Source organism: Vicugna pacos, chromosome 4, assembly GCF_048564905.1.
Source record: "Vicugna pacos chromosome 4, VicPac4, whole genome shotgun sequence".
In the NCBI taxonomy this organism is placed as follows: Eukaryota; Metazoa; Chordata; class Mammalia; order Artiodactyla; family Camelidae; genus Vicugna; species Vicugna pacos.
In genome coordinates this window covers 55,269,798-55,282,939 of record NC_132990.1, presented here as the reverse complement: position 1 = coordinate 55,282,939, position 13,142 = coordinate 55,269,798, and the positions used below count along the sequence as shown (strand labels likewise).

General features: G+C 46.4%; 1 protein-coding gene across 1 annotated transcript in view; it reads left to right on the top strand.

The window, feature by feature from the left end:
* ABCA1 (ATP binding cassette subfamily A member 1) overlaps nucleotides 1–13,142 on the top strand; it is a 126,646-nt gene that overhangs the window by 28,424 nt on the left and 85,080 nt on the right. The window contains exons 3-5 of the mRNA XM_015247208.3: nucleotides 2,152–2,245; nucleotides 6,129–6,270; nucleotides 7,487–7,605. Coding sequence (XP_015102694.1) covers nucleotides 2,152–2,245; nucleotides 6,129–6,270; nucleotides 7,487–7,605 — 355 coding nt within the window. The remainder of the gene's footprint in view (nucleotides 1–2,151; nucleotides 2,246–6,128; nucleotides 6,271–7,486; nucleotides 7,606–13,142) is intronic.

Here is a 13,142-nt window from a genome sequence, read left to right as displayed (position 1 = left end):
TCCATCTTCATTATTTTATAAACTTCAGTTTATTCTCTTACTCCGCACACATTTTTAAAGCCCTTATCCTGTGGCAGGCGGAGTGAAGGAAGTGACAGTAGGGGAGAAGCTCCTACATTAAAAGGCCCTGCTGTGCCAGGTGCTGATAGAGGCTCAGATTACCTGGAGACCCAAGGAGGGACTCCAGCACAGCTGGCGGAGGAGGCTGAATGTCACTTGAAAGCTTAGAGATTTCACTGTGTGTTGTTTCTTTGGGATTTTTACAGACATAGTTAGCAAGACAGCCCCATCTTGGGTCTTGGAGACCCCACTGACAGCATGCTTTCTTCCGAAGAGAGACTCATTTGCCTTTAATTTTTCCCCCGGTGTGCTATCTATAGCAAACTATTCTTCATAGTCATATGGCAACAGTGGGGTTTTTTGTTGTTGTTGTTGTTGTTCTGTTAGTGAAGTAATACATACTCATTATAGAAAATTTAGAAAACATAGGAAAGTATTTAAAAAATCACCCATGTTCTTATCACCCTAAGACATCCACAATTCTCATCCATGTTTTTCCTTCCAAAAAGAAGGCTTAAAAAGAAGTTTAATGTGGAACCATATCAAAGCTCTTTGGAATTTGAAATGCCCCCAAATCCAACAACAAATAATAAACAAACAAAAAACAAACACAATCTGATGCACCAGCAAAAAGATTAAATTAATTATGATCTATTCATAATGTGGAATCTTAAGTGGCCCTTAAAATCCGTGTTTTGAGAGAATATTTTATGTCATGGAAAGCTCTCCCAGGATGATGTTCAGTGAAAAAGCAAAATACAAAATTATATATGCTGTATAATCTTAATTTTATAGAGAAAAATATTTGTGTATGAATAGAAAAAAAGACAAACACTATTAATGGAAAACCAGTACTAGCTTCATTTACTAGGGGTTATCTCCAGGAAATAGGATTAAGGGTGGTTTATATTTACCTTTTCCTAATTTTCTGTATTTTTAAAAATATCGCATTTTCCATAATAAAAATATATGGCCTTGGGGCACAAGATAGAATTCTATTTAAAGAAAAGGAGGGATTTTGCACCAATGTTCTCTTGACTTCAGGGCTCTGAAGCCACAGTTGTAATTACTCTTTAACCCAAGGCCCCGTGACTCTTCTGGGCTCCTTGGTATTTATTCTAATTAGAACGTCGGAGTGCAGAACTGAAAGGAAGAAAGAGACGACAGACAGGCAGGGGAACCAGTTGTCTGAACATGACAGGTTCAGTTAAATTATGTCTCATGATTTCCATCCTGTCTCTGTGCTTATTTATCCCCTGGTAACTCATTGAGGCAGGTTTTTCCTTTAGAGAAACCCCATTGCTTTAACCAGTGAATCATGCTTACTTAAATGTTTAATGATCGTCTAACCCATTGGAGAAGATGGTGACCAGATCTCGATGGATGGGGAAGAACTTTGCACTCTTCCTGGATCTTTCCAGTCCTGGGTGCACATAGGTCAATGCGGAACTGCATGTGAATTTCCATTGTCCTTTGGAGCCCTCTTCTCAGCTCCTGGGGAGGGGCAACTTTGTGTGTTCCTTAGAGTCTAGGCAGTGTGTGTTTAGCACAGCAGGTGGCCCTGGCCTTCTCCTTTCAACACGTGGTTGTAACATAGCTGACACAGCACTAAGGCTGAGGTTGCAAAGATGACTGGACCCAGTGCTTGCCTTCAGCGTGCTCACATTGTAGTGAGGAAGCCGGAGATAAAAATATGATTCCAGGGTCTCAGGGAAACTGCTGTGGAAGAAGTACACATAGGTTACTCTGGGAACACAGCAGAACCGCTTCCAGCTCAGCCTGAGATTTTAATAAAGGAAATTATGCTCGGCTGAGTCTTGAAGGATGAGGGGCAGTGAGCCGGATGAAGCAGGATGGATCTTCCCTTTCATAGGGAAAGCACAGGGGGATGGAATAGTACATTTTAAGGTGAGAACTGCAAACAGGTCAGCATCATTAAAGCTGAGAGAGTGGTGGGAGAGGCTGGAGAAGCTGATCAATTGTTTAATTAACTTGTCTGGATTTCCCAAAGCCCAGTAGCGTTAGGCATCCGTGTTTGCTGGTTGGTTCGTTTGTTTAATTCACGGTGCTCTGTGTCTTATCCCCACTCAGTGTCAGCTGTTGCTGGAAGTGGCCTGGCCTCTGTTTATCTTCCTGATCCTGATCTCCGTGCGGCTGAGCTACCCACCCTATGAACAACATGAATGTGAGTATCTGAGCATTGCTCCTGAGACTCACCGCTGGCAAGTGAAATCCAAGAAGTGGGCATGGGCTCAATGGGACCTTTCCCAAGATGCTATCTTCAGGAAACACCACAAATGATTTCTAACAGAAAAGCTAGGCTTCCGAGTTTTTGATAAGGGATTAACTCAGGGAAGCATTTTCAGTGCTAGTCAGTGGTGATAACAGTAATTATAATAGTAGCCGGCATCTGTTTCATACATTTTAAATCATGAAAGTAAAATAACCTTACCGATAGCTCAGAGAGGGGTGATTAGAAAAGCGCTCTAAGGCAGTACCTTAACACCACTATCATCTGGTCCCTGCTAGGCTTTTTCGTATGCATTATCTCTTTATCACACAGTTGCAAACCATGGAGCGTATAATTTTAGGGAGTATTTGTGTAGAACATCTGAGATTGACTAATTTTATTTTATCTGATTCTCATAGCAACTTTGCATAATGGACTTTGTTGTTGTGATCATTTGCTTTAATTTCTAGGTAACTAATTGGGGCTCAGAGAAGTGCCAGGATTTGTCTGAGATCATATATCTAATAAGTGACAGTGACAAAATAAAGCTCAGGTCATCGGACTCCCAGTCATGGGTTTTGAGGAGGGCCTTTTCAGTGAGCATAGAAAATACAGTAGTGGCCAAGAACACAAGCTCTAGATGCCAGGTTACCTGGATTTGAATCCTGGCTTCAACACAGATAATGTCACCTTGGGCAAGTGACTTAGCGTCTCTGCACCTGAGTTTCCTCATCTCTATCAAAGGGGAATAATAGTTTCTGCCCCCATATGGTTGTCGTGAGTGTTATCCTCAATCAGTCTTCCTCTCCTGCCTGGGTTTGCTGGATGTATTAACACTGCAAAACTGTGCCAGGCTAAAGGTTCAACATTTATGGGGGAGGTTTAGCTGGGACCTCTGATCCATGGCCCCAATGACTTTTCCTGTCATTAACTAGCTCCATCCTCACCCCGCCAGCCCCATAGGCAAGCAGGATACAGTCCTTTAGGGAAGAGATGGGGCTGGGATCACCTTTGAATTGTGTTCTTGGTCTGGTCCCATGTCTCTCAGGACACACAGTGGCAGTTACTTACCTGCTAATTTGCTGGTACACATTATGCATATTCAAGTTTAAAAAGAACCCATGAGACCTCAAAAGGTTCTATCCGATGTGATTTTCTAATTTCACCAAAAAGGAAAAGCGTGAGCATACAATGAAATATACACTCAGTTTGTAGGCCTGGGAGGTAATTCTGCTTTCTTGCTTGGATCCCAAAAGATTGATGAGCAAATGCGTATTTGATTTTATATAAGCATCACCCTAAGCCCCACTGAAATAAACATTTTAGGGGAAACTCAGCTTTTTCATCTGCTGGGCTATTCTTTCTTTGGAATTATCGCAAGGAGGCAAGGTGGTGTAGTGGAAATAGTGCAGACTTTGGTATCAGACAAACTGGGGTTGGTTTGGATCCTGGCTCTGCCACTTGCTGAGGTTGTGATCTTGGGCATATCATTGAATTCTGACCCAGATCTCTCTGCATCTAGATCATAGATTCTCAGAAATGTAAAATTCTTTTTCTTTTCTCATTTAAAAAAATTTATTTTTTTAAAATTTTTTTTTGAGGGGAGGTAATTAGGTTTACTTATATATTTATTTTTCGAGGAGGTACTGGGGATTGAACCCAGGACCTTGTGTATGCTAAGCATGTGCTCTACCACTTGAGCTATACCCTCCCCCTAAAATTCTTATACCTATGGAAGACAGATAAGACTTTTACCCTCAATCTATGCATTTCTTGCAAACTTACTTCCTATTCTCACCACCTTCTAGAGGCTTAGCTGAAAAGGCAGAGAGCTTAGGCAAAGCTTGCAGAGATGTCTCTGAAACAAAGGATTCATGTGTAATTCTTCCCTATAAGTCTTGAAACAGAGCCATCAAGGTCCTAATCATGTCCCTGGAACCTGAGAGTTCATTAGGCTGTTGGATTATGCACCCAATGCCAAGTCCTCATCCTGTTTTTGTTTGCAAATTAGGTGGGGCACAACATACCAGGAGGGGTCTTTGCTTCACCCACCAAGGTATAGCCTGGACGAACATCACCCTGTCTTGGTGCCAGTATTTCCTGGATGCTAAAGGAGAGAATCCTTTGGTCCTTTGAGTCTTTGGTTGGGTTACATAAATCTCCCCTGAATGAGGAGCAGCTGACTTAGGCAAGGGACCTTGTTTGGTTTTCCTTGAACTATTAACAGGAAGATAAGGGGGTTAACTGAGTAAATGTTCAACAAGCCAGAGTCCCTGCAGAGAGTGGCCACAGCGACCAGATCTTGTTACCTTCTTGCTTTGAGTGTTGCCTCTCTGATTGGACTAGGGATAGAAGAACAAGACAGATAGAAGGACCCTGATATTGAAGTGCAAAATGTAGCAAGTCCTGGCTGTGGCTTAACTTCCGGGGAGACTCTGTGAGCACATTTGCATAAAAATAGTAAGCTGAATGAAAAGGGGCTCCTGCCTTGGAGGGAGGTGGTAGCCATAAGATGGAAAGAGTGTTCTTTGTGGGGCATGAGCAGAGTCTGTACTGTTGTAGGTTCAGCACCCTGGGGCCTCTGTCACCCTCACAGCCCATTCAGGGAGACTGCACCCTGTGCCAGGGACTCTGCTACATGCTTTGCTTGTAAAAACTCATGTACTGCTCACTGCAGATCTGTGAAAGAGGCTGTATTTTAAGCACCATTTTATAGATGAGGAAATTGAGGGTTAGGGGTTCAGCAACTTGGCTAAAGTTCTTGCCTAGCGAGTTGCAGGGACTGGATTGAAGCCCTGTTGGTCTGACCCTAAAGCCTATGAAGCTCTGGCTCTTCACACCTAGAGCCGTGGTTCCTAATGGTTGCTAAGTCTTAAGGGTCACAGATAACCCTGAGAATACAGTAAGAGTTTTCGGTTGACAGGTATTCACATGTGCCAGGTGTCAGGTTAAGAGCCCCTGGTTCCAGGACACAATTATCTTGATCTTCTTAAGCCACCCCATGGCTGATGTCCACAAACCAAACTGTGCCTTTGACACTTTGGACCAGCCCCAGTACACCCAGTCCTGCTGCTCATAAGAGGCTCCTCCATAATGAAGGGGAAGGAGAGGGAGGAGATGACTTGTTGGCTGGGGCTCACATTCTGATGAGTGAAGAAACAGCAACAACTTGTGTAGCTTCACAGACGGCATCAGATGGTCTGTGCCTTTGAGGAACTTGGGAGCTGGTGGAAAAGGTGAAACTAATGTACGTTTGGCCAACAGAGGACAGTACCAGAGGGGGCTGAGAAGAGCTAGCAGACAGAGGAGGTGTTAGGGGAGAAGCACGGATTGGGATCACAGAAATGTGGGTTCCACTCCCAGCCCTGCCCACTGATGCCCTGAGTGCTTTTCATCAGCCGCTTTATCTTGCCATAGTTTCTTCCTTGGGGTGTGAAGGAACTGGGTTACGTCATTGCCGGGGCGCCTCTATGTCCCTGAAAGGTGAGGTGGGTGGGGAAAGATGGACGCCTGAGGATTGATACTTGCTGCCCTCCAGGTACCGTCTCTATATGGTTGAATCTGCTCCTCTTGTCACTGTCCCAAGGCTGCTGTTAGGAATCCGATCCTACAGATGATGCCAAGTAGATTCAGAACTGCTATCTAAAGCCATATTTCCAACTCAGGGTGGGCTTAGTCCAGTGATGGCAGGTCTCTGGGATGTTGGGAAAGGGACAGACAGATTTGGGATGGAGTAGTATTTGGATGGCACCAAAAGAGATAAAGGTGCCTAGCAATCCCAGAGCCTTCAAAGAATGAATGTCTCTCCTTGTGTTTTTCTTCTCTTTGATTTCAACAGGCCACTTCCCAAACAAAGCCATGCCCTCTGCAGGAACACTTCCTTGGGTTCAGGGGATTATCTGTAATGCCAATAACCCCTGTTTCCGTTATCCGACTCCTGGTGAGGCTCCCGGGGTTGTTGGAAACTTTAACAAATCCATGTAAGTACCGGATCAGGTTTTCTTTCCCAGACTTGTCCATTAATACTTTTCCTTCCCTTCTCAACCTCCAGAGAATTTTGAATGGTTGGAATTGAGTGAAGCTGCTTTTGGGAAGGCTTGTGTGATAAAGTCCGATGTAAGACTGGGCGACCTCACTTTGGTGCATTTTAGGAGTAACGTTATGTAGCTCAAAGTGCTGTGGCTGGGGGCTGTTCCTCCAAAATCTGGTGGGTAAGTAGAGAAGGGAGACACAGCACATCAGCTTCATCTGTTCATTAGCAAACACTCATTTGGCAAACATTTATTTGTGTGGAAAACGGCTGGTCTAGGAGCTGGGGGTCCAGAGATGTGCAGAGGGAGGGGCCTGCACTCCGGGAGCTCACAGCTAAAGCTGGGGGAGTTTGGTCCTTCCTAATGCAACGCCCCGCCGTCTGCAGCTCTTTCTCATCCCTGGGTGTGAGCTCCCTGAGGGCCAGGATGTCGTTTTCTTTGCCTTTGTATGAGCCATTGAAGAATCTTGGCATGTGAGATCATGACATGAGGTGGAATGGCCTGGGGACTACAGGAGATGGAGCAAGACGGTTCTGAGGAAGCTGCCACTGAGCAGGCAGGACCCTGTTCTGATGTTCATGGACCTTAGGCTTCGTGACTTTCATGGACCCCTTCTTTCATGCAAAACTATTAAAAATTTTATTTTGTAACTGTGTTGGTATAAAGGGGAGTATAATTCAGACTGGATTCATTATCATATGTGTTCATTCTGAATTTCTGAATTTTGTTCTTCATTTTGATTATAAAAGAAATGTAAAATTTTTGTGAAGCCCTTAGAGTGTCTCGGGCTCTGGGCACTGTCCTTGCTGCATCTCATGGATAAGTTGGTCCTGGGGGCTGGTGTGTGTGTGTTTGTGTGTGTGTATGTGTGTGTGTGTGTTGGGGGGGGCAGGCTTCCTGGAGAGGAGGCACATGGGCTGGACTTTGAATGCTGGTAGGATTTGGTTATGTGGACACAGAGGAGGAGCTCTTGGGGTAGGGCTGGTGGGTGGGTGGTTGGGAGCACTGGGTGTCTGTGAAGCTGGGTGTAGGGGCAGGAGTAGGTCAGGGCTGGCCCATGGAGGAGCTGGTGGCCAGGCTGGGTCTTCCTGGCAGGTACTTTCTTCAAGCTGGACAGGCAGCTGGTCTAACCAGACCTTTTCTACTTTTCTTGCACCCCCCACAGTGTGTCTCGCCTGTTCTCAGATGCCCGCCGGCTTCTTTTGTATAGCCAGAGAGACACCAGCATGAAGGACATCCACAAAGTTCTGAGAACCTTGTACCAGATCGAGCGTTCCAGCTCACGTAAGCACACGCCTTCTGTGATTGGTTCATAATTGGAAATTAACCTGCACCGAGGAGAGATAGCAGCCCAGGCGGCCTGGTGTTTCTTTTAGCTCCTCCCTATGGGATTTTTTTTCCCTCAGTGGCTGGGCTGTAAGGCTTCTCTGCAGGATGTATTTGAGAAGAAACTAGGGAGACAATGAGTGTGCTGGCCTCCGGGGGATGCAGAAGAAAATCCCCCAGAGAGAGATGGCACAGGCCTGGCGTTAGGACAGTTAGGGGTGCGGGGTGCTGCCAACCTCAGTTTTTTTGGAATTGGCCATATGGTTGCGGCGAATGGGCACATTTATAGATAGAGGATACTTCTGTGCATACAAGAGCAATTACAGTTGCAATTTGATATGGAAAAGTGAAAGATAAGCATTCATTTCTCAAAGGAAAATGTAGTTCATCTTCCCCCGTGTCATTTGATTTAGTTTGATGGGCATTTGAACTTTGATCTTTAAAAAGTGACATCTGCATCTCTGATGCAGGGAGTGTGTGGGCAGTTTGTGGCATGCCGCCTGGAAGCGTCTGAGAGCAGGCAGCTTGCTGGCCGGGCACTGGCTGCAGAAGTCACTTGCGGAGTAGAGGGTGGTGGGAGCCGGCCCGGGTGCAGGCAGTGATGGCGTGCGTGCTCTGTAGAGAGTTTACGAACAATAATGAAACCGACTGAAGCAGTCTGCTTTTTATCATCACCATGCGCCGGTGGTTCTAAACAGCATGAGTGGTAAATTGCTTCCATCACGAGTCAGCCGCCACCACTGTTCTAGGAAAGTAGTTTTTTTACTTAGTTCAGTATCTGGGGAGGGATGAGGTAGGCCGGCTTTTGTTGAGGCGCTTCCCAGTTTGCGATCCACTTGGCAAAAGAAGAAATGGTGTTAAGTGCTAGAGTTTAAGCCAGACTTGGGCTGGAGCTTTCTCTTGGGCAGTGGGACTGTGCTTTCCCTGGGCAGGAAAAGAGGCAGCAGGCAGCGTGGGACCTGCTGACAAAGGGAGCCCAAACTGTGTGTGGGGTGGTGCGGGGTGGGGGTGGGGGGTCGTTTCACATCGGGGCAGATGTGGCCCCCCTTGGGCTCCTGGATCAGCTTGGAGGAGTGCCCAGCCAGACCACCCCCAGACGTAGGGCCCTGTCCTGCACACGTGTGCCTGTCCCAGCATAGGACACACCAGAGTTCGCAACCACCAGTCAAAACGTCGGCCTTCCCGATCTACTGGGGGTCCCCTGCCTGGTGGACCAGAGGCAGAGCTAGGGTTGTTTCTCCTACTGAGGAGATGGTGTGACCCAGAGGACAGAGTGCTACGATGTATTACTTTGTAGCTTGGTGACTCTGTAAGTCCTTTAGGTGCTTGTGGGCCACTCTTCTCATCTGTAAAGTGAAGAAACCTAGCTCATAGGATTGTTGTGGGGAGTGAAGGAGATGAAACATTTAATTGTCTAAAAACTGCTCCTGGCATGTAGGAGCACTCTGTGAACGTGGGCTGTGATTATTTTGGAGTGCTGCTGTCTTGGCCAAGCCGTTCAACCTCTCTGAGTCTTGATTTTTTCAGCTATAAATAACAGGTAGCTTGTAATGTAAAATGTAAACCCTACCATGATGTCCGGCACACAGTAGATGTTCAATAAAAAGGAGCAACTATTATTCCTGCGTGTCAGTGATGCATTCCTGAGCACCCTGCCTCGGTCTTTGCCTCTCCACTGCACGGCAGGAGAAACACTTTTGATGGTGGGTAAGTTGTTACGCAGAGTTTCAGATCTCAGTGGGGGCTTCCCTAGACACACAGCAACCAGAGACATGAGTTAGGATGGAGCAGAGAAACCAAACCTGTGCTCAGAAAACATTATCTGCACAGCTCCAAAGAGAGATCTCTGATTCTGATTGTCTCTATCTGCTGAACTCTCCATTCACCCAGTAAGTTCCCTTATCTGCCCTGCAGCTACTTCTTCAATGCTTCCACCTTGCTTTGCCTGTCTTGCAGCACTGAGCCAGGCCTCAGTCCAGAGGGAAACTCACAGAAACATGGCTTCTTCTGAGGTGAAGTCAGTAGCTCTTTGTCGAATCTGAATCACACTCTAGCTGTCAGAGAGAGTCCGAGGCTGGATATGTCAGTGCGGCTCCCGCTTAGAGACCTCTGTTTATCTGTACAACAGCCCTGCTCACAGCGCAGTGGGCTCTGCTCTCTTGCAGTGTCGCTGTCAGGAAGGGAAGGATCCTTGGTCCAGAGCCCTGCCCTCATCAATCTTTCCTACCTTTCACACACCCACTTCCCAAGGCGGGGACCTGCCTCTCACATGGCAGCTCATTCTGGGTATTGGCAGCTGATTATCAGACAGTATTCACTGGTTTGCTGTACCTTCCAGAGACTGAGGCTCGTCTAGTTCCCTTCAAATGTTTAAAGACAGCTCTTGTGTGTTTTCCCTTCTCTTCCGAAGCCTTTCCTTTTTCTAGGATACATGTCCTCCACTCCTCTTCTGGAATGTGGCCCCTTCCCTGTCCTCCCATCTCTGCCTCTCCTCTGGTTGGCTGTGTTTCATTGTGTCTGTGTCTTTCTCAAAGTTGATCAGAAATTACAACGGTCTTCCAGCACAGAGCAGAAAGGGACTTTTGCCTCTCTTGTTCTGAGCCCCCTATTTCTGTTGACGCAATCTGAGATTGCAGGAGGCTTCCTGGCATCCACGTCATGCTGTTGACTCATATTCCATGTGCAGTCAACTCAAACTGCAGAGCCTTTTAAATACTCGGCATGGCAGATGACTTGTTCTCCGAACTGTGCTGTTGGCTTTTTAAGCCTAAAGGGAGAAAATCTCTCTCTTTTCTATTTTACATGGCTAGAGTCCCTGTGTTGCTTCATACTACTGGTTCTGCTGTGTATTATATTGTTGTTGCCTGTTGTGCAGGAATTTGATAAATAGCTCTCTTTATTCTCATCCAAGTTGTTGCTGGCTGTGGAACCAAGGCTTGAGGTTTGGATCAGGCCACTGGAGACTCACAACCTGTTTGGACAGGGCCATTCAGGCCTTTACAGATCTCCCAACCCACGTTGTCATCTGTGCTGGGCCCCTGCGCTCCTGCGTCTGTGATCTGGCTAGAGGACTTATCTTCTTTGTTCTTTCCTTCCACTTCCATCTGCTGAATCGTTGGACTGTCCACAGGTAATTTGTGGACAGAGAGTCTCTGCTCTCTTCTAGTCCCATGGTTTGCCGGGCTAGGGCATTGTTTTCTTTCCACTGGTTGGATAGGCTCTTAGAGGCCACTTAGTTCATTTATAGATAAAAGGGTGGATTGGTTCAAACATTCAGCCAATATTTATTGAACATCTAATATGTCCCAACCACTGTTCTAGGTGCTGGGACACAGAAGTGTACAAAACAAATATGGCCCCTGTCCATATGGAACGTCTGTTCTAGAAAAGACTGTGATCAGGGATGGCGGTGGGGGGGGAGTTTCCCAAGTTTGCGCAGCCACTGGAGGGATGTTCCAGGAAAGGGACCCAGCTAAACCTCCACTGCCCCGTGCGGTGCTCTTAGTAGAAAGCAGTGCTCTCTTGTGCTGTTCTACTAATCCTCCAAATGGGAGGACCTCCAGTTTTAAGAGTTAAGTCAGAGACAGATCTAATTATCCTTGAAACCATCCTAGTTAAGAAACTCACATAGGAAGCTTTACAGGGTGGTCTTACCCAGTCTTCTCATCACTGGAACTTTTGGGACATTTTATTATTTTCTTCCTAAACCCACAACCACCCAGGCTGAGTCGGGGCTACATCAAAGTTTGGGAGTCAAAGTGAGGAGCACTCGTTCTTCTTAAGTTGCTATCATGACTACAATCGAAAAGAAACGTAAAAGTGGCACATATTCTCAAAAACTCTAGAGGAAGTAACAGGTTTAGATTCTGTGTCTGTGAGATGCAGCCTGGCAGGAAGGAGGGTTTCTCCGAGCGAGCCTTGTGTGGTATCTGAGATGACTTCCAGCAGTACAGAGATGACAGCTTCGAATTTTAACCCACATCACATTGCAGTTTCATGGGTATTACTGTTTCAGAGGATGTTAAATAGGAAAAAAAAATTGAAGTTAATTTAAAGCAGACATACTTTTTTGTGGATGTGGTGAAACTTGTGAGTAGTTTGTAGATGACTGAAGATTTGCAAGTGCTGTTGTAAGAGAAGGAATTTTGGGCTTTGTCTTAAGATTCGTTTTGGGGGAGTGACATCACCAAGATGGTGAACTAGGTCTTTGCTGACTTTGCTGCCCCTCACAGGAAGACTCATTTGGGGAACATTCAGTTCATCATTAAGTGTGGACCTTGGGTGTGTTTTGATTCGTCCTGACCCTCAGTTTACCTGGAAGATAGAGATTAGCTGCCCTGCAGGTTGTCAAGCACTAGATCAAATGGTATCGTGGATGACTGAGAGCAAGGTCCTAGCACATAGTTGACCCGCACTTAATCTGATTAGTTTACCTCCCTTTCTGTTGCTGGCTGACTATGTGACTTTTCCAATCTGTTCAACCTCTCTGGGCCTCAACTTTCCTTGCCTCAAAATTGGGACTTTGATGAAACAATCTGAATATGTTTCACCTTGAAAACTTGGTCAGTACTTGGATGGAGGATCCCCCTGGGACTAACTGGGGATGTGATCTGTCCTCTGCCTATAGTCCCCTGAGGGCAGGGCTGGACTTTGTTTATGGCTCTCTCCCACATGTCCGCAAGGTAGGGCAGTACAATCAGGCCCATGGTAAGCAGTCAGTGGATCTTTATGGAATGAAGATACCTGCCCTTTCTCCTTCATGGAGTATTTTAAGGGTCAAGTGAAAGCACTTTAAAAAGTATAAAATCCCAGCATATGTCATTTTCTAGTTGATTCCTATATGTGAACTCAAGTCAGTGGGGGTCTCAATTAAAATTAATGACAGAAGTTCTTAAGAACAGTCTTGGTTTATTTCTTTCACAAAGTTTACCTTCCAGAACTTGACAGGAAGGGCTGCCGTGAACCCAGAGGCTTGAAGTGGATTTCCTGAGAAGCTGAAGAAGTCCCACATTCCTAGCCCCCTTCCAAGGCCATGATAGAGATCCAGCAATCAAAAAGTGCCGAAGTAGGATTTTAAGAAAATATCCTTTTTCTTAAAGAGAGTCCCCCTCAAACCGTGTCAACTCCAGGCATCACACACGTGCAGCTGCCCCTGCCAGAGGCCTGGGGAGATGGGAAGAAGCACCTCTCTCCTCAGCCCCCTCCTGCACTCCGACCTCCAGGCTTGCTCACCACCCCACGCCTGCTGCCTCCTCACTGGGGTCCTGGTGTTTTCCGACCAGCCGACCTAGTGATCAGCAGACCCGCAGCACTAAGGCCTTCCGGATGGGGCCAGTGATGCTCAGATCAGGACCGGGCTCTGCTTCTCTGCCTTTACTGCTTATTCCCTTTAGAGCTACTTAAATGCCGTCCTCATGACACCTGGCGGGCTCATTAGCCTGCTTCCTGCCGAACGTTTCTGCTCAAACGTCCACTTCGCCCCAGTGCCCGGCTTC